Genomic DNA, 19,509 nt, shown 5'->3' with positions numbered 1-19,509 from the left:
AAGTAGCATCGAATAGGAAAAAGGAGAACGTATTTGAAGAATATTCCTAAAGTTACTATCAAGATACTAGAAATTCCCTATCCGATAACCAATCGACAAACTTGTCGCTCAATGTAAATAGCACCTTTAGGTCAGATTGATTTTGCGCATGCGCGATTCAGTTGACAGCAGGTATGACGTATGACGTATGTATGTATGTACATGTACGAGATATCGTGGGCGCTAAAATTTCGAAGGAACAATCAGAATGGATTGATATGTTTAAAAGAAGAAAGACGTTGAAAAAATTAAATAATTTTACATACGAAGGACTTTATATAATCAAATGTCGAACTCGATACTTTATTACTGATATCGTGCTCGACGCTCGTACGGGAAAAAATTGATCTAACCTAACAACACAATTCGCGTCCTAAACATAACCTATTAAAACATAGCGAAAGGATTACAGCTATCGGTCAATTAATATTTCGTACGATCGAAATTTAATTTCGGCCGATTGCGACAAGATGGGTCGACGTAAGAGCAAACGAAAACCGCCCAGCAAGAAGAAGGCCATTCAACCGTTGGACACACAATTCAATTGTCCTTTTTGCAATCATGAGAAGTCGTGCGATGTTAAAATGTATGGAGAAAATTCGCGAATATATCTCGAAATTAAGCCACACAAATATTGCGTTTTGCAGAAGCAAAAGTTGATTTAATTTATGATCGATTAAGTTTTCTCGATATTACTAATTAGGTTATAAAGTAATGTTGATTTAGCTTGTGGAGATAATCGTGTTTACTTAGTTTAATTACATGAATTTTAGAATCTCACAAGTAATTTGATAAAGTGATAATAAATTTATCGATTAACTTAAATTAATTTCTTTCTACTAAGCTCTCTTTGTGATTTCAGGGACAAGTCGAGGAGTACTGCAAGGATAACTTGCAGAGTATGTTTGGAGGATTTTCAAACGACGATAAATTTACTATCGGAACCTTTAGATGTATATAATGATTGGATTGATGCATGTGAAACTGCTAATTAGAATTATCAGACATGTAGATATTCTGTACAAGTTTTCTACATACAAGGTGAACATTGTCATTTTTAAGATTTTTCCTCACATGCTATCTTTCAAATATAAGCTATGTGTTTTATAAACAAAGGTATATATTCTTTAACATACTGCTAAATGTGGCTTTATTTGATTGTAAAACAATGATTTTATCATTGTTTATTAATATCCTAAATATATACATAATGCTGTTCCAATAAAAGATGATCTTGATTTTTTATATGAATATGAGATTTATTATAGTTTTATGGTCACATTTAGTACTAAATAATAATGTTAGGGATATAATCTTTAAGGTAAAAGTTTAAATTTTAGAAATTTAGACAAAACTTTATTATATCATGAAGAATATAAATATTTTTGAACACAATTATGTGTGAATGTAATGTATATGTTGATTATTTAGTATTTTTACAATTATATAAGTTGCTATAAAAAAATATATTTGTAATATACACACATTTGTATATATATACATATTATTTCATATAAGAAAATTGAGAGAGATATAAATATATCTTATATTTTTTCTTTTTTTCAATTGTTATAAATAGCTTTCAGGATGTTTTGAAACTCCTTATTTTTAGCAAAAATACTTGTTATATATAAAATATACAAACAGTATAAAATGTAATATTTTTAATTTCTAATAACAATATTTATAAATTATGATTTACAGAAGGAAGAAGGATCTTTTTTTCAAATAATCTTTAATGTACTTTAATGATCATATGAATCCTCTCTTCCCGATAGAATATTTTAATATTTATATAAAAATCGTATAACAATATTAAATGCCATATTTAAAAATGCGCGGTTTTCAATAATACGAAAGACTATCGAGGATGTAACAAAAGGAAAGATTAGAAAGTTCCATGCTATTAGTGTCCTTGTCATTTTCACGGTGAATGACCATAAATCATGGTCTCGAGCGTAACCCGAGGCCGTATTTGAAAACGTCGTCTAGCAATAATAAATCTCTCATCGAGAGATTCTCGAAAGGAAGCATATATCTCGAGACATATAAAACGCATCGTCGTCGACAAATCTGAAATTTGTATATCCTGCCAACAGGATGAGAGAGATGAATCGCGCGACGTTCCTCGACGTAGCCCCGGAATCGCATCTAGACGCGATCGTCTAGTTCCTGGACCATCATTCGCGCGCTTTATTCGTGGCGGATGTGCAACAACCGAAGCAACAACGGTGGTGCAGCCAAGATGGCGTTCGCCGAGCGGAGTTCGCTGTCGGGCAGGAACGCGTGAGGGTAAAAGGAAGAAAAAAGAGAATATGCCACGGGGTGTCGTGGTCGTGGAGGCTTCGCGCGGGTTGCTCGAGTGAGGGATCGGGCCCGCGGGAGCAGTGCGTGATACTCGGTGATACTCAGCGTTAACCTAAGTTTAGGTTGCGCGCGGGGAGGCTGCGGCGTGGCGAGGTGCGGTACAGCGCGACGCGAACGAGGTTCCCTCTTCTTCTCCTGCCTCTTGCGCGGCCTGGCATGGAAGCGCGACCCGGCTGTCCGACCGAGCTCGTTGGACGCGAGGGTACGCCGTGACCGAGCTCGGCTACGAGACCGCTCGACGACGTGAGCGAGGCGAGGATCTAGACGCGAGCTAAGACCGGCCATGGCGTCTCTCGCGCGCGCGTGATTGCCGATCAAGCGGTGTGATTGAGGAAGGAAGTAAGCGAGGAAGAGGGTAAGAGAAGCGCCGGGACCGAGGAAACCTCGTCTACGAGAAGACGGTGATACGATAGGTCAAGCATCGTGGGACTCGTCGTCTAAACACGTAAACAAACATTCTGGCCTACTCCCTTATCTCTCGTTTTTCCTTTCCTTCAATTACGTTTGACAGCTACTTATCGTCGTCACCGGTGGCTTATCCTGGATCCCGTTGATTATGTATATCCGGTATGCCAGCGGAGTGTCTCGATTATACGGCTCACGTGATGTGTCTCTGGACTGAGTCAGTTGTTCGATGGACAGTGTGGTCAATCAGTTTTTGATAGGAAGCTATGAGAGGATACTCTGTTGAGTAAAAAGTTGTAAGTGCACATTCACTATCAAAGCAGGTTTGATTCTATATGATTTATACAAACCTTTTAGAGTTTCATGTTATTAGCTGCTATATATTGACACATGATTTTTTCTCACATGTGAACGAATGTGTTACGGGTTAATCAAGTATCGCATTGAAATACTCTGAGAGATTATAAAGCTTATTTTTTTATGTATACATGTTTTGCTTATAAATATTTTAACTGAGAACAATGCTATCAAATATATTTCGTCAGAGCATTTATTATTAGTCTAATAGAATCATTTATATATGACAAAGTAAAGTTTGTTACATGTTTTCATACAAGTTTATTATTATGCATTTAATGCAATTATATTGAACTATTTACTTATATTAATTCCAATTTATAAATTTGATCTATTAATAAGAATTAATAAGAATTGAATTATATTGCGTAAAGCTTAGATTACTTAGGAGAGAATTAGAACAATTTTTATTATTTTACTTTGATCTTTTTTATTTTTACGATAAATATTTTTACATGTGGTATTTATTCATTCAAGCATTGTTTCATTTCATATCGTGTATCTATAATCTCAAATAGTAAACTTTTTGTGACCAACAATAAGAGATTTTATTATTTGATATCTTTGTCAACGCAAAGCAGTTTTTATCTTCTAACTAATACATCTGATAAAATAACAATTGAAATTATATTTTATTACAGGAAGGAGGAAATATATTAAATAACATGTAATGTTAAATAGAAAGTGTTAAGCTTAATAGATATTAGTGTCATATTTAAAGTGTGTGTGAGACATTTCATGATAGGGTATATATCAATAAAAGATATACATTGTGATTTAATAGACAGTGCACACCATGTCTAATAGTCTGGACAGCTTTCTGACACGCATCGGGGACGTCACAATTGAACGTGTGACTCCTCGTGGTGGCTCCAAGCCTAGTGAAGCAAGTATGATGACGAACGAGGCTGCGACCGGTGCAAATATGAATGCGGAACCGCAGGCGACCAATGACGAAAGTTCGGATGAGTCGAGCGGCGAAACAACAGACGGAGAGCACGAGAAAAAACTCGATGCTTTACAATCCGAGGAGATAGAAGAGATACGCTCCGAGGGTTCGGGGGACGATATGGATCTGGACGAAACGATCGACTCGCAGATCGGTGTTAGAATAGACTCGGACAGGCAGCAGCATCATCAAGAAGAGGATGATGAGGAACAAGTTAACATCTTGGACACTTTGCCATTGGAAGGTTGGTGAAAAATGTTGATATTAGTATATGTTTTATATTACATATCACTTGAACGTATTTAAACTAGAATAAAATATTATATCATGATAAAATTTACTTTATTATTATTATTTACTACATTATCTTTAAAACAAGTCTTTTATGATTCTGTATATTATGAGTCTAATTAAAGTATAGTAATAATTAGCATTGAATTAGAGTAATAAATATTAGAGTAATAGAGTAAAATTTTATTTCAATTTAATTTTATTTTATTTCAAAATTTTGCATTATAATTGAGTCAATTTAATTAATTATTAATAGATTATATATCTGGCAAACTGAGTTCCAAATATATCTTAAAACTGAGTTCCAAAAATATGCTTTTTGTATTACTTTTTATAAATTATAAACTAATTTTATCTCTCTTTCATAATATTTTTAGTATAATAGCTTTAATTTTTTATAATAGAGTTTTGTATGTGTGTGTGCATTGTAACAATATGATATAAAAATTATTTAGTTATAAATAATTATAAAGTTGAAATTATCTTTATTGCATTATATTACTTTATTTTAATAATTTTATTCTTGTGTTATCAAAAGGAGCGCCCATAGAAGGCCAGGAAGTGTCCGAGGCCGATTTACTAGGGAAACCGATATTAAAGGATTCGGACGATGAAGAGAGTTTGGATAACGAAAAAGGGGATGGACAGAGTGCAGAGGAGGAAGGTGCTGATAGTAACAAGAGACACGCCGATTCCGATCATTCGGATAGCGCGAAGAAGAAAGCAAAGAAGGAGGACAGTAATACAGAGGGTAGCACGTCGGAATGTGAATTAAAGTCGGAAAAGAAGTTAGCCAACATGCGAAGGAATATCCGAGAAGTGATGGACGAGGCGCAACTTGACGAGGCTACACTCTCCGCTCAGAGACAGGAGATGGAGCGTCTCAGGCGAGTACAGGAGCAACAGAGGATCATACGTGAGGTACAGCGTCAGATAGCGATCAACCGAGCACAGAATAACAAGGCGCAGACACGCGTTATCAGCCTTTTGCAGACAAAGCAAAATCAGGCTAACACCACTATGATTTCACAGTCGTCCTCTCCGGCGTCATCGTCGACTACGTCGTCTACCCAGGTTCGTTTGCCGAGCACCGTGCTTTTGAAAGTGAACTCTGGCTCTGGTACCGGCGTTCAGACTACTCAGACAGCCGGGATGCAAGCGGGGCAGATTCAGAGGAGATCAGTGGACAGTGGAATGCGTTGGCAGAAGGGTAGAGGTGGCTACCAAGGAGCACAGACGTCCATCTCGCGGGTCTCGAATCGCTCCGGTGCGCCCCATATGCTGCAGCAAAGGATTCGTATGATGACACCATCCGTGAGTATATCACCAGTGGTGCCTAAGAAGGAGCCGATGGATCAGAGTACAGAGTATTATTCCGATTCCGAGTTATCTGATGTTGAAGCTGAGGAGATGATACGTGAAAAGCAAGTACATGCGATGCGGAAGCCGCCTGGCGTGCCCAAATATCAGAGGCCGCCCAAGGGCAAAGATGTAGTGACGATATCCAGTTCAAGCGATAGTTCAGACGACGATTGTATAGTCCTGAGCGACCCCAGTGCTGAAGAAGAGACCGATAACGATGACGATCCATCCAATTCCGGCATGCACACCAACGATCGGTACAACGTTCCGGACGAACACGGGCGAGTATTGATAAACGTCGGCCATCCTGAGACCGAACCGGACGTGTTCCTCTCACCGCAAGTGGCCCGCATCATTAAACCGCATCAGATCGGTGGTATACGCTTTCTCTTTGACAACATTATCGAGACTATTGAGAGGTATAAGACGAGTAGCGGTTTCGGCTGTATCCTCGCTCACAGTATGGGCTTGGGCAAGACCCTCCAGATCGCTAGTTTTTGTGACATTTTTTTTCGATGCACCACTGCCAAGACTGTTCTCTGCATCATGCCCATAAACACTCTTCAGAACTGGCTAGCGGAATTTAACATGTGGTTGCCGTATGAAGATTCTGCCATTACTGCCGAGAAGGAATTTAAGGCCACGAATGTCAAGGTAGAACCTGGAATGGATATGAAGCACGAGATGAAAGAAGAAAGTTGCGGTAATCATAGTGATATGTCCAATATGTCGCGGCCTATCAGTACGGAATCCGCGCATCATTTTGGCCAGGACACCGCTGCTGCATCGCAACAACCGATGAATGTCATGCCGGATAATCCCTACGCGAATTCTCATCATGGTTATGAATCGCGTAATATAATGTCGGGAGGTTACATGCAAGATTCTACTATGATGAATAAGACCGAGCCGCGCGCGTCACATATGCCGCCAAACTATCATCAGGGCGAGATACCGCAGAATCCGTTGTACAACGCGAATCCGAATCCACTTTCTAATTTCTCTGACCCAATGAAGTCCGATCCAGTGAATTGTCACGGTATGCCGCCCGAACAGAATATAACGGGACCAAAATTCGGCATGGAGCATCAAGCTATTGGCGTTATGTATCCCGGTATGGAGAATCGATCACAGGGTAATTCTATGTATTCCGATATGGAGAATCGAAACGTTCCGACGATGTATGCAGACATGGGTGATCATCATTCTGCGCCGATGTATCCTAATTACAACAACTCTTCTAGCACTTTTGCGAGTTACGGCAGTCAGACTAATCAACATGAGCTGGAACCGAAGAGGGAGAACATGCTGCCAGGAGGAATGCTGCCATCTCAGAACGTGAATGTGAAGAAGGAACCGGAAGAAACGATCAAGAAAGAAGAGAGTACGATAACGAAAGAGGAGTTGACGGAGGAAAAGAAGGAGACAATTGAAAAGGTGAAGACACCGTACAGCGTGAACACGCCCATTGGTTTGGAAGTACGCCCGAGGCACTTTCACCTGCATATTTTGAATGATTCGCATAAAACCATGACGGCGAGAGCGAAGGTGATTCAAGAATGGCAAACGAACGGCGGCGTTCTGCTGATAGGCTACGAGTTGTACAGACAATTGTCTTTAAAGAAGCCCAATAAGGCGAAACGAAAGCGCGGTCAACCTTTCAAGGATACTGTAGACGTAGAAGAGGAAGATAAGAACAAAGGTCTGCTGGACGATATGCACACGGCTCTTGTGAATCCTGGACCAGATTTGGTAATCTGCGACGAAGGTCATCGCATTAAGAACTCGCATGCTAGCATCAGTATGGCATTGAAGCAGATGCGTACGAGACGCAGGATCGTCCTAACCGGTTATCCATTGCAGAATAATCTTCTAGAATATTGGTGTATGGTGGATTTCGTGAGACCGAATTATCTGGGCACCAAGAGTGAATTTTGCAACATGTTCGAGAGACCGATACAGAATGGCCAATGTATCGATTCCACGCCTCAAGATATACGCTTGATGCGATATCGCGCGCACGTTTTGCATGCTTTACTGGAAGGTTTCGTGCAGAGGAGATCTCATTCCGTGTTGCAGATGTCGTTACCGCGTAAGGAAGAATATATTCTTCTCGTCAGGATGACGTCTCATCAGCGTAAACTATACGATACGTTCATGAATCAGGTGGTGAAGACGCGCGCGGTGCCGAATCCATTGAAAGCTTTTGCCGTGTGTTGCAAGATTTGGAATCATCCAGACATTTTGTACCATTTTCTTCGGAAGCGTCAGGCGAACGAAGAGGATGATTTGGATCTGGAGGAGACAATTGGAGAGAAGTCTACGGCGGGTGGCAAGAGATCTAAAGCGCGTCAATCAAAAGGCGAGTCGAAGAAATCCAAAAAAGGCACGACGATAAAGAACAAGCCCGCGGCTAGCGTACAACCGAACGCTTCCTCATCATCTAGCAACGATAACGCGGAAGCTGAGACCGCACATAATACTCCGAAGCAAAATAATTATACTAATTTTCCGATGCCGGTTTCCAACTCGGAATATTCCAACTCTATGCAGCAGGGATCTTATTCTCCTCACGGTTATCAAAACTACCGTCCGAACGATCAAAATACATACTATAGAAATGATAATAATAATCATGGCGATTATAATCACGGAGAATTTTATAATAATCAAGGACAACAGAGATATGGCAATCAACCATTTCAATCGTATACTACTCAAACATCTGGCTACAATACGTCGCAAGGATATCCTAATCAGTCGCAAAATTACATGCAGTCGAATGAGCAGTCGACGAATCATCCTCAGAGATACAGCGGTGCAGCGGCTGGATCTGATTTCAGATCGGATCAAAATCAAGGAAATAATTATGAAACACCGGGAATGTTTTCACGGCAAAATTATCCCTATCAGGATCAGCAGCGTAATTATACGCCAAATTTGAATCAAGGGTCTAGCAACTATTCCCAGGTTCCTAATCAGCCTTCCTTTCAAACTCAGATGCCGAATCAGTCTGCGAATATGCCGATGACAGATTACTCGTCATATGCCACGAATCAGAATCAAAATTACACGCCAACGCCGGCTCAAACGAATCCGATATATCCGCGAAACGACACGCAACCACTGCAGAACTCGACGATGGGCTATTCTGTGTCACAACAAGGTCAGCCTCCGACTCAAAACCAAACTCAAACCACTGGTTATCTGCTGCCGCCGCAACAGGGTCAGAATACATCACCCGGTCAAAATCGAGGTTTCTCGCCGAACCAGCAGACTCAACAGAATCAACAGAATCTGAGCTTGCAAACTCAATCTCATTCATACACCGGCCAGCAACCTCAGGGTATGCCTCTTCAAGGCCAGTCGCATGCCTATCCTACGCAGGTGAATCCAACTCCGCCGCAGACTCCACAGCATGCGTTCAATCAGGCATCCGCGTCTTCGATGCCGCGGGGTTCTTCTCACACAGGTTACATGCAGTCGAACCAATCGAGTCAGGGATCTGTGCCGCAGGGTCCAATGCGCGGCTATACTCCGGCACCAGCGGGTCAGATGAACGTGGCGCAAAATCAGTCCAATTATCCGGCCAATCAACCCGCGCAAAACGTTAACGCGCAGAATCAAACGCATAGGTATCCTCCGGATCAGCAAGGTTCGACGTCGAATCAGCAGAACGCGGTCCACGCAGGATATGGACATATGGTGCCCCAAGCCGCAGCTTCCAATCAGACAACGCCGTATCCTTCGCAGAATCAGCAGAATCCGGCGGCGCCGCCGTCTAATCAGACTCACTCTGGTTATTCGTCGAATCATCCTGGAACGATGCCGCAGACTCCCGCTGCTCACCGATACGGTACCGCACAGCAGACGCAGGTGGCCCAGAATCAGACCATGACCCAGTATTCACCGAATCAATCACAACAATCCAATCCGTCACTAGGTCCGAACAATCAACTCTACTCCAGATCGGATGTGGCTGCGGTGTCGCAGCAAACGCAAGGTTACGCTCCAACCGCGAACGAATTTTCGAACGATCGCTCGGGTGGAGGTGCTGCTAGCAATTCCGGTAACAATTACACCGCCAATCAATCGCAAACGCAGAATCCCGTTATACCGAATTATTCGTCGGATGGCTCGAACCCGGCGACGTCGGTCGGACAGATGAAGAACACGGACGATCCCTATTGGCAACGTAATTATCCGCAAGCGTTTCGACCGGATCAGCAGTGCAATGACTCGTATTACAGAGATCAGATGAACCCGGGCGTGAATCGTTATCAGAACAATTACTTTCCGCCGCAAAATTATCAGAATCAATCGTACGATTATGCTAATCACAGTTCGGACATGAACTCACGACCCGACGAGTCTGCGAAAACCTCGCAGCAGTCCGGTACTCATTCTTCACCGTGCGATAAAAACAATGAAGAGATGTCGTCCAGTATCGGCGTGCAAAGTCAACCGATGCATCCGAGTAATTTCAGCGGCACGCCGAATTATATCACGGAATCGAATCGTCAGAGTTCGGCGACTCCTGCACCCAGACAACCGGGACAGGGGATTAATTCAGCGAACAGTCCTCGATTGAATCAGAGCGAGTTATTGAAGGAAGATGAGAGGGAGAAAGAAGATCTCCTGGAAAAGGATAAGGAGGACAAATCTGATGACGAGATTCTCACGAAAGACGAGGAGAAAGATTGTAAGAGTTCTCCTATGGGAAAGGAAGATCCTGGAATTCCATATGACTGGGTATGTTATAATACTTATATTAGAATACTTATATTAGGATATGCTAGGATATAAATTTCGCTTATTTGAATACATTAAAGAAAAATAATTATAATATAAATATATATAATAATATATAATATATAAATTATAAATAATAATAAATTAAAGAAAAATATAATTATTTTATAAAATACTAAAATATATAAATACAATTATAAAATATAAATTTTTGTTATTTTATCTTAATGAGAAAATTAATTGTTATTATATTATATCTCAGTAGTGGTATTATAACATTTAATATTGTTACAGGCGACAGAGTTGATGAAGAACTATATACCCGGGTTGATAGACGCGTCCGGGAAAATGACTATCTTCTTTTGCATCCTCGAGGAAGCTATCAAACTGGGAGATCGTGTGCTCGCATTCTCGCAGTCGTTGTTTACGTTGAATCTCATAGAAGACTTTTTAGCGCGAAATAGTTTAAAGTATCCAGATGGACAAACTGATGCTTGGATCAAGAATGTGAATTATTATAGATTAGATGGAAGCACCAGCGCTTTAGAGCGCGAGAAACTGATCAACGAATTCAACAATAATCCAAAGATTCATCTATTTCTAGTTTCGACACGAGCAGGTTCATTGGGTATTAATCTCGTCGGCGCGAATCGCGCGATCGTATTCGATGCTTCTTGGAACCCGTGTCACGATACACAAGCTGTATGTAGAGTCTACAGGTACGGTCAGCAGAAGCCGTGCTTCGTTTATCGATTAGTTACTGATAATTGTCTGGAGAGAAAGATCTACGATCGACAGATTAGTAAACAAGGTATGGCAGATCGGGTTGTCGATCAGTGCAATCCTGATGCGCATCTTTCGTTGAAAGAGGCGACGACATTGTCATGGGATTGGGAGGAGGACAGCCAAGTACAAGATTTTTCGCAGACCAAGGACAGCTATACGGACGAAGTTATGCATTATGTACTAGAACGCCATTCCTCGTTGCTAACCAAGCAACCATTTCATCACGAGAGTTTGCTCGTCGATCGGAAAGATAAAAAACTCAGTCAGGCTGAGAAGCGATTGGCTCGTCGCGGCTATGAGCTTGAGAAGATGGCAGCTAATTCAAAACCGAGTTATAACTACGTTCCAGGAAATACAGCTACGCGAGGTATAATTTATATTTATATACACATATACAGAAATTTTATTATAAATAAAAAGTTAACCGTATATTTTGCGATAATTTATTCCAGCAGGTGGATTACAAATCAGGGCAATTCGCGGCGGTGATGGAGGAGGAGCTACGCCAAAACCCGTTGCTTCTGTCAGACCGATGCAACAGCGAGGCGCTGAAGGATTAGGTCCGCGAAATGTAACTGGCAGTAGATGGATTCCGGCAGAGGTGTGGCAAAGGCAAGGAATGAGCGCGCAAGAGATGACGTTACCTCTGGATGTGGTTATTCCGACCAATTCTCCGGATAAAGGAAGCATCGTTCTGAAAGCAGGACAACGAGTCATGGTACTAAAGAGTCCGAAGGGTATTTATATGCAACTCGAATCCGGCAAAATTATAGCGATTCGCACTGCGCTTAAATTGAATCAGCAAAAACGGGAGGAGGAGCCGAAGAAAGGTGAGTTAATGTATACTGATGATTAATCCTAGTTATTGTATTAATATTTGAAAAAATAAAAAATAATAAATAATAAATATATTATAAATATATTAATGATAAATTATATTATTCGAAAATTCGACATTTTGCAGGTGTTTCCTCGATGATACAGAGGAATTCCAAACCTGAAGTTGGCTTTCCCTTACGAAATAATTCTGCCATTTCCTTAATACCCAAATCCTCTTCGAGTAATCAGACTAGTCGACTTCCTACTAAATCATCACCGGGTCCGGGTTATAAACCATTTGGCGATAAAGAAATTTCCAAGAGACCGAAACCAGTCGCTACAGCGGCTGCCAAACCGTATTTGAGTCAAGTAAACTTGACTAACCAGGTTTCTCTGTCGAGGTTACCGAAAGTGAAACAAGAACCGGTGGATCATTCCACGCTCGGAGATAACTCCAATTCGTCCGATGGTCAACTGAGAACCGAGCAACGAGTCGAGGAAGTTAGATTGGAGGACGTAGTAGCCGAAGTGAGCTCAAACACCGAATACAGTCCATCTAATCATACTCGTACCACCAATTCGGATACGGACACGTCTCTGCCGAAATCTTCCGAAGAAAGCACTCAGGTTTATACACCTGACACTGTCTCGTTAGCGCAAAGCGTGCAAACACAACATGATCAACCTGAACCGGAACTGCCGTTGGCCGTCGACAAACAATGTTCATCGCCGGAGAAGGAAGCTTCCAAGCCAGATACATTAACAAACTATAGTCGGCCTTTTCATAGCCAGACAGAGAAACGAGATGCTTCTAACGATGATATCATTATCGAAGAATCGTCGTCGCAAGTGACGCCGCAGGTAGCGACACAAACTCACGTGACCACTCCGATGCCACCATCTTTGTTAACACCGTTACCAGTATCATCAACCGCGCCAGTATCATCAACAATGTCGGTACTGCCGAACATCCCAGTAACATCAAGCATGCCATCGATATCATCAAGTATGCCGTCAAGTATACCGTCGAACATGTCGTCGAGCATGTCGTCGAGCATGTCGTCGAGCATGCCGTCAAGTATGCCACCGAGCATGCCATCTAGCATATCATCGAGCATACCGTCGACTATGCCGATATCATCGAGCATGCCGATGCCGTCGATGCCGGTACTATCTGTACCTGTAAGAGGTCCAGAAACACATAAAAACAGCTCTGATTCGTCCGTCATCGCTCCATCGACTGTCTCAGTGTGCACGAGTACTAACATTACCTCTCCGAAGAGTGTCGAGCCGAGTCCGAGTATGCGAGATAATGTGATTCAGGGAGATCCAACAACGCCGAATGTACCCCAAGGGTATCCTTACGCGCAGTATCCGAGATACTACGACTACAGCGACCCACGATCCCGCTCGCTATCCAATCCTTACGGCGCTTACTTTCCCAGCGTTCCACCGCACACGGCGAATCCTCCAAGCAGCAGACTGCCAATAGACACGACGAAACCTCAACCAGATTTAGGAAAGCCTACGGATGAGAGAAACGTGATGAACGTGCCTACCGCTTACTCTTCTCAAGTACCGAGCATTACTGCCAAAACGTTAACGAGCAACTCTGCGACGGAGTCTAAGGGTACGGACACCGCAGCCGTGACTACGACGGTGGCCTCCTCGAGTAGAGACGAGACTGCGCATATACCTACCGCATTTAGTCATCCCAGTAGCACGCGATACCCGGGGCCGTATCCACCAGGCCCGTACGATCCATACTCGCAGCATTATCCACCGGCGCCTGGCTCATCCGCAGCGTACCCTCCAGGTTGTGAGAATCCTAAATTCTTAAGTAGAATAAGGCAAAAAATCAGATCAGATTTTTGTCATCTCTGTCTCTGCCTATACATCTAATGTAATAGATTTGTTAATAATCTTTCTGTGCGTGTGTAAATTTTGTATTCTAGGAAGAAATGCATGTCTCTTTCCTCTTCGTTAGCAAATACTAATGGCGAAATTAATTCACAGGAGCACCCGGTTATCCAGCATACGGTGGACCGAGTTACAACACGGATTACGCTCGTATGTACTCGGCGTTTCATGGTCCGCCACCTCCGACGGATCCCTACATGCACAGAGGATACGCGCCTCCCTCCTCGCATCCCCCTAATTACTACTCGCCGTTTCCGCATCCTCCGCCGCCCTATCCGAACTATTCTTTTCTGCCGTATCCGAACCCCAATATGTCGAGCGAGCCTCAACCACCCGCTCAGTAGGGAAGCAACGCGTTTAGGAGTAATCCTAGGATAATGAAGAGCGAAAAAGTTATCGCAAAGCCCGCGGCTCCGAAGCTTAATAGACTGAAGCTGTAAAACGCATCGATGTAAATATTTAGTCACAAATATTGAGATATTAAGAAGAGATGTTTGAATTGTCGAGATTACTCGAGTTCTTTGCGATATATAATTGATATATAAGATGATTAAGGAGGGCGAGCGTAAATTGCCCTAATTAACATTGAACCGTGCAATCTGTTGAGCTGTTCAGAATATTTTAACTTGGCTGTCGATGGCCGTTTTTGCGATGCGTTCTTTGTTCACTAGTTAACTTCACTGAAAAAATGTGCATCTTAGCGGTATATAAATTCCTTCTTTATTTAATCCTCCAATCTGATAAGAGCGATGTCAAGTAAGATTTTTTACGAATGCTTAGACTATGCGACTTAGATTGCAATATGTTTCACTCTGTAACCGCGGTTAATTGCGTTTCTCGCAACTTTTTCTACTTTTTGTACTTGCATGATGTCCTTTGCCGAATTAGCCTTTTGTCAGTAGCATCTTAACATTGGAATTGATTAGTTATTGATGGTATATAACTTTGGGAAGATTGAAGGAGTAAGATGTATGCAAAGAAAAGTGCTGCGTACTATCATTTAGCTTCACGTGTTACATTCAGCTCATTTAGCTCATTTTTATATAACTCATATAATAAAGAGGGGGAGAGAGTCATTCCAATGGAATAAAATTCTCGTGACTGATTGATGACACGTGTTTAATTACATAAAGCTGAACCTCACGAGTTAGAAATGACAAATGATTGAGCAAAGATTTGAGATTTAAAATTTTTCTTTTTTTATTTTAAGATTTTATTATGATATTAATCAATAATGATTTTACATTAAGAGAGTAATTACATTAAGGAATTAATTTTAAATTTAGTTTTTGTAATTTTTTTTTTCAAGTGACAGCTTATTATTTGAGATTCTTAATTTTTAAGAGCGAGACAAAAAAAATACACTTCCATGACAAATCCTTGACGATTTTGAAATTAATCGACTGATCCCCCTCAAATGGTACGGCAAGAGTAATGAATTTGCAAGCTATATGAATCACTTGAAATTATATTAAAAAATGCAGTTGTTTGTTGAAATATTTACGTGCATGAAATGTATTAGAATGTATTTGTCCAGCAAAACGCTTTTTTCTATTCTGTTGCATGATGTACTTTATATATCATAGCGATATATTTGACTGCTGTAATTCTTAGCGAGTCAGTCATTCTACCCTGAAATTATGTGTCTAAAGATTTGACTTGTATATAACATGCGCTTTTAGAAACTATTTGAACCATAAATGTAATTACAAAACATTTTTTTAGATTCTTTTTTTGCGACATTTTTTTTAATATTTTTAAATAATGCATATTCTTACATTTTTTTAAGTGGAATTATTATTCGAATCAGAAGGTTTAAAAAAATTTGTCGATATCTCTTTAAAATTCTGATTTGAATGATAGTTTTACTTCAAAAAGACGAGTTCAGGGTGAAAGCTATGAATCGCAAAGAATTAATTTGGTTTGCATCATGCATCACTCTTCCGTAAATCTGATTTGTAAGAAGCGTACTATATCGTCTCTTCTCTTTTCTCGAGCGCCGAAATCAATTGCTATTCTACGTGGCATGCGTTAACGCCGCGTCTACATGTCATCTCGTATCTTTTTCCATACATTTACACGCGTAACATAAGTACATACAGTATTCACCTGAAACATTTAGCAGTCAGTAAATACAGTCTATAGCATACCTAGCGAGTTGTATATGGATTACGTATTGTACTATTAATCGTTACGGTTTCCGAAATAAATAATCTTACAATAGAGCGTAGGATTGTTGTTAACTAGGATGTCTCTTACGATTTAAAAAAAAAAAGAATTCACACTCTATCTTGGACACGTAGTATAAACGTAGGGAGAGCCATGATTTTCAGGAGCGACTCTTCAGAGACTCGGAACTGTGATATTTTATTATAATCTCGTGTCGAATTCGCGCACTGTACACTCTTGTCCGGAATCAGTCGCCGACCTTGATTTTGCGGGAATTTCGCGAGCAGGTCCGGAATCTCGGCCCGTCTTTGCGATCGAAATTGTTGCATTTACGTTTAGTATAAGTCAATCCGGGATTGCACGAGATGGCTAATCCATTTTTCCAAGTGGGACACAGAGGCGCGCACGAGTCTATCATGGTGCTCCCTGTAATACATTATATGGACCAGTGGTATTCAACCCTTTCTCCAATGTAATCCTGAAAGCATCTCTTTCAGATCTTTACAGATATGTTTTTTTAGAGAATTTTGTACTTCCGATATATACATATTTCTTCATTTGTAAGAGATTTTTTGTAAAATATTTTTGTATCCTCTATATATATATATATATATAAAATGTAATACTTTATATTTTTATTTTGAAATCACTTATACAATATTCCTCTATATTTTGTGCAAAGTCAATTCTTCACATAAACTTTGCAGATATATTTTTTTTTTACATCTTTGTGAATATAAGAGAATTGTTTTAACGCTCTTCCGAGAGTACTCTAGGTTGAATACCTCTGATTATAGATGAATTATTCTAGCGAGATAAGCGTTCATGCTGGATATATTAATTAGTATACTGTGTCTCCGTGGCGGGTCTCGGTGTCGTCTGTTTGCGAAGAGACCTCGGCGTTTACTTGGGACGCTTTGCGGCCACACACGTTTCGTAGGTTCTAAGTGTACAGGTGTTACGTTTAGCGCAAGTAAGCTGTGCAATCTTTCGACAAGGAGCCCGTCGTATAAAACACGTGCGTGAAGAGCCGTCCGTTCTGAAAGCGTTGCCAAGTTCAATTACGAAGTAACAACATTCACATCCCGCATTTAGTGGCCAAGTGTGACTGTTGAGTTTTGTTTTATGTAACATAAAATTGTGATGTTACATACATTCGATGTTACCTGTAGGCTGAGAATTATATGACTACATTTAGCGCTAAATGCGGTGGCCCAATTTCGCGTTTTATTCGTACATTTTACGATAATTGCATTTGATGTTATATCATGGTAAGAATCGTATTCGTTATACTTAGCGGTTTACTTAGTGTTAAATGTGAAATATATATATACATATATTTCACATTTTGTGGAGTATATGAATGGTTGTGAATATATACGAGTCAATGTGTGACTTGATATTTTCATAACATTTAATGATAAATACGATAATGAAGAAAGATAAAAGCGAGTATATGGGCTAATGAATTTGTAATTAAGATGTGAATACTTAGAAACGATATGTGCATTTTAGTGAGATATCCTTGGATTGGAGGATTGACTTGCATCGCTCTCGGAACAAGCGACTCATATATTTACAGAAGAGCAATTATATTTCTTCTCTGTTACATATTTTTTTTGCCATTTGCATATCTGTAAATATCCATCATTTACATTTCATATTTTATTTATTATTATACATTAGCCATTATTATCGCTTTTTTTTATGTCAAGAGTATTGCTTTTATGTAAAATAAATTGTTTACACCGATGAAAAAAAGAAATTTCAATCATACTATTGTTATGTAGAAAGCGAGAGAAAGAGAGGAAGAGAGAGATGAATGAGAGCCTACGTATATTTGTTTTTTATAACATTCATCTTTGCATCTGTGACCAAAACAGGAATTAGCTCATAGGCTCGTATTTTCGCCGCACATTTAACGCTAAACGTGGCCGTCTAATTTTATTCAGAAAAAGCTATTCTTGTCTGATAAATCTCGAGAAAATTTAAAATGTCGTATATAAAATTGTTCAATATATAATTATAAATAAAGATTTCATAATTCTTCATTATGCTCACATAAAAAGTTTCAAAAATTGTAGAAAGAGAGAGGATATAAAAAGAATTTTGAAATTAAAATGTAAGATTCGCAAAGGCGTTCAAAAAATTCTCGATATATCAAATAATATCGACAATTTTTTGCAGCTTGATAGATTTATGATTATATATAAGATTCAATTGTAACGATGATGATAATGATAGAGCATCAGAGGCAGCTGCTTTTAGCGTACGGCTAGAATACGCGCCGCAGTGTACATGTAAATGCTTAGTAAATGCGTAAGAGAGATGATTATGTATCGACTTATTATGGAATTATAAGTAAACAGATTCATCTTAAGACGAGAGAGAGATCTCTCTTTCAGTCCGAAATTCTCTGTATCGACGTGATAAGATTTTCGCGATACATACAATTTTCGTCTGTGTACACACGATATAGGATGGCTAAATACATGTTACACACAAGAGCTGGGTTTATCGAAAAGTTATAATAAATTTGCCAGCAAAGAAGAATAAAATAACGCTCGTGTCGCAATCTCTTCTTTTTTCACAAGCTTTTCATGTTTTTTAATTGTACATTATTTTCTATAAAATCGCGCTACGGTGTATATGACACAGATAAGATGAAATAATTAATTAATGAAATAAAAGCATTCGATATTAAACGAGCTTGTATTCTGTTGTAATGGATAATTTGAGATTTATTACGTTGTATATAATTTGCTTATATATATTTTACTGTATTCTGTTTTAAAGCATGTTTTTTAAAGATACATAATCTTTCTTAAATAAGCAATCATTTATATATATATTTGATGTCAATTTATACAATGGATTTTATTACAATATTATAATGATTAATAACTTTTTAAAAAGATTACTATTGTAAGGACAAAATAATAGATATTTTTTATAAAAAATATAAATCTCAAAAAAATTATATTTATTAACATATGTGAAATAAGGAAATAGTATATATATATATATTTTTTTTTTTTTTTGTATTTGTGAAAAGCTTGATGAAAAGAATAAGTAATTAAACGAAATAAAATTCGTAGTGTTAATAGATGAAATAAGTAATTCATAAAATCGACAACGACTGTTGTAAAGTTATTCTTCTTTAATCATAATTCAGAAATTAAATTTGAATTATATCGATTTTTCAATTTTTCGCGTTGGAACGAATTCTAACCTCAGTAAGTGCGTTCGAAAATCCTACTCACGTGGGTTGAGTACTAATTTGATTGACCAAT

The 19,509-nt window shown here is 39.5% G+C and overlaps 2 protein-coding genes across 4 annotated transcripts; both read left to right on the top strand.

The window, feature by feature from the left end:
• The first annotated feature begins 181 nt into the window (after positions 1-181).
• Positions 182-1,263, top strand: LOC145935041 (transcription elongation factor 1 homolog). The gene is made up of 2 exons (XM_083036043.1): positions 182-625; positions 902-1,263. Exons 1-2 carry the CDS (start codon positions 510-512, stop codon positions 1,032-1,034), a joined length of 249 nt encoding a protein of 82 aa, XP_082892169.1. The 5' UTR covers positions 182-509; the 3' UTR covers positions 1,035-1,263.
• Positions 1,264-2,114: 851 nt separating this feature from the next.
• LOC145934651 (uncharacterized) lies at positions 2,115-18,923 on the top strand. 3 transcript variants are annotated; one of them, XM_083035257.1, is made up of 7 exons: positions 2,115-2,851; positions 3,810-4,361; positions 4,947-10,522; positions 10,817-11,675; positions 11,761-12,138; positions 12,273-13,943; positions 14,144-18,923. In XM_083035257.1, exons 2-7 carry the CDS (start codon positions 3,965-3,967, stop codon positions 14,389-14,391), a joined length of 9,129 nt encoding a protein of 3,042 aa, XP_082891383.1. In that variant the 5' UTR covers positions 2,115-2,851; positions 3,810-3,964; the 3' UTR covers positions 14,392-18,923. The 3 variants fall into 3 exon arrangements, with proteins under 3 accessions (XP_082891383.1, XP_082891382.1, XP_082891381.1); XM_083035256.1 differs by having other exon boundaries at positions 2,115-3,107; positions 3,953-4,361; XM_083035255.1 differs by having other exon boundaries at positions 2,115-3,107.
• Positions 18,924-19,509: the final 586 nt, after the last annotated feature.

The sequence above is a fragment of the Prenolepis imparis genome, unplaced genomic scaffold (genome assembly GCF_030444845.1).
Source record: "Prenolepis imparis isolate NDT839.2.m4 unplaced genomic scaffold, iyPreImpa1.0 SCAF_4, whole genome shotgun sequence".
NCBI lineage: Eukaryota > Metazoa > Arthropoda > Insecta > Hymenoptera > Formicidae > Prenolepis > Prenolepis imparis.
The sequence above is the reverse complement of the archived record's forward strand: the minus strand, read 5'-3'. Positions and strand labels throughout refer to the sequence as shown.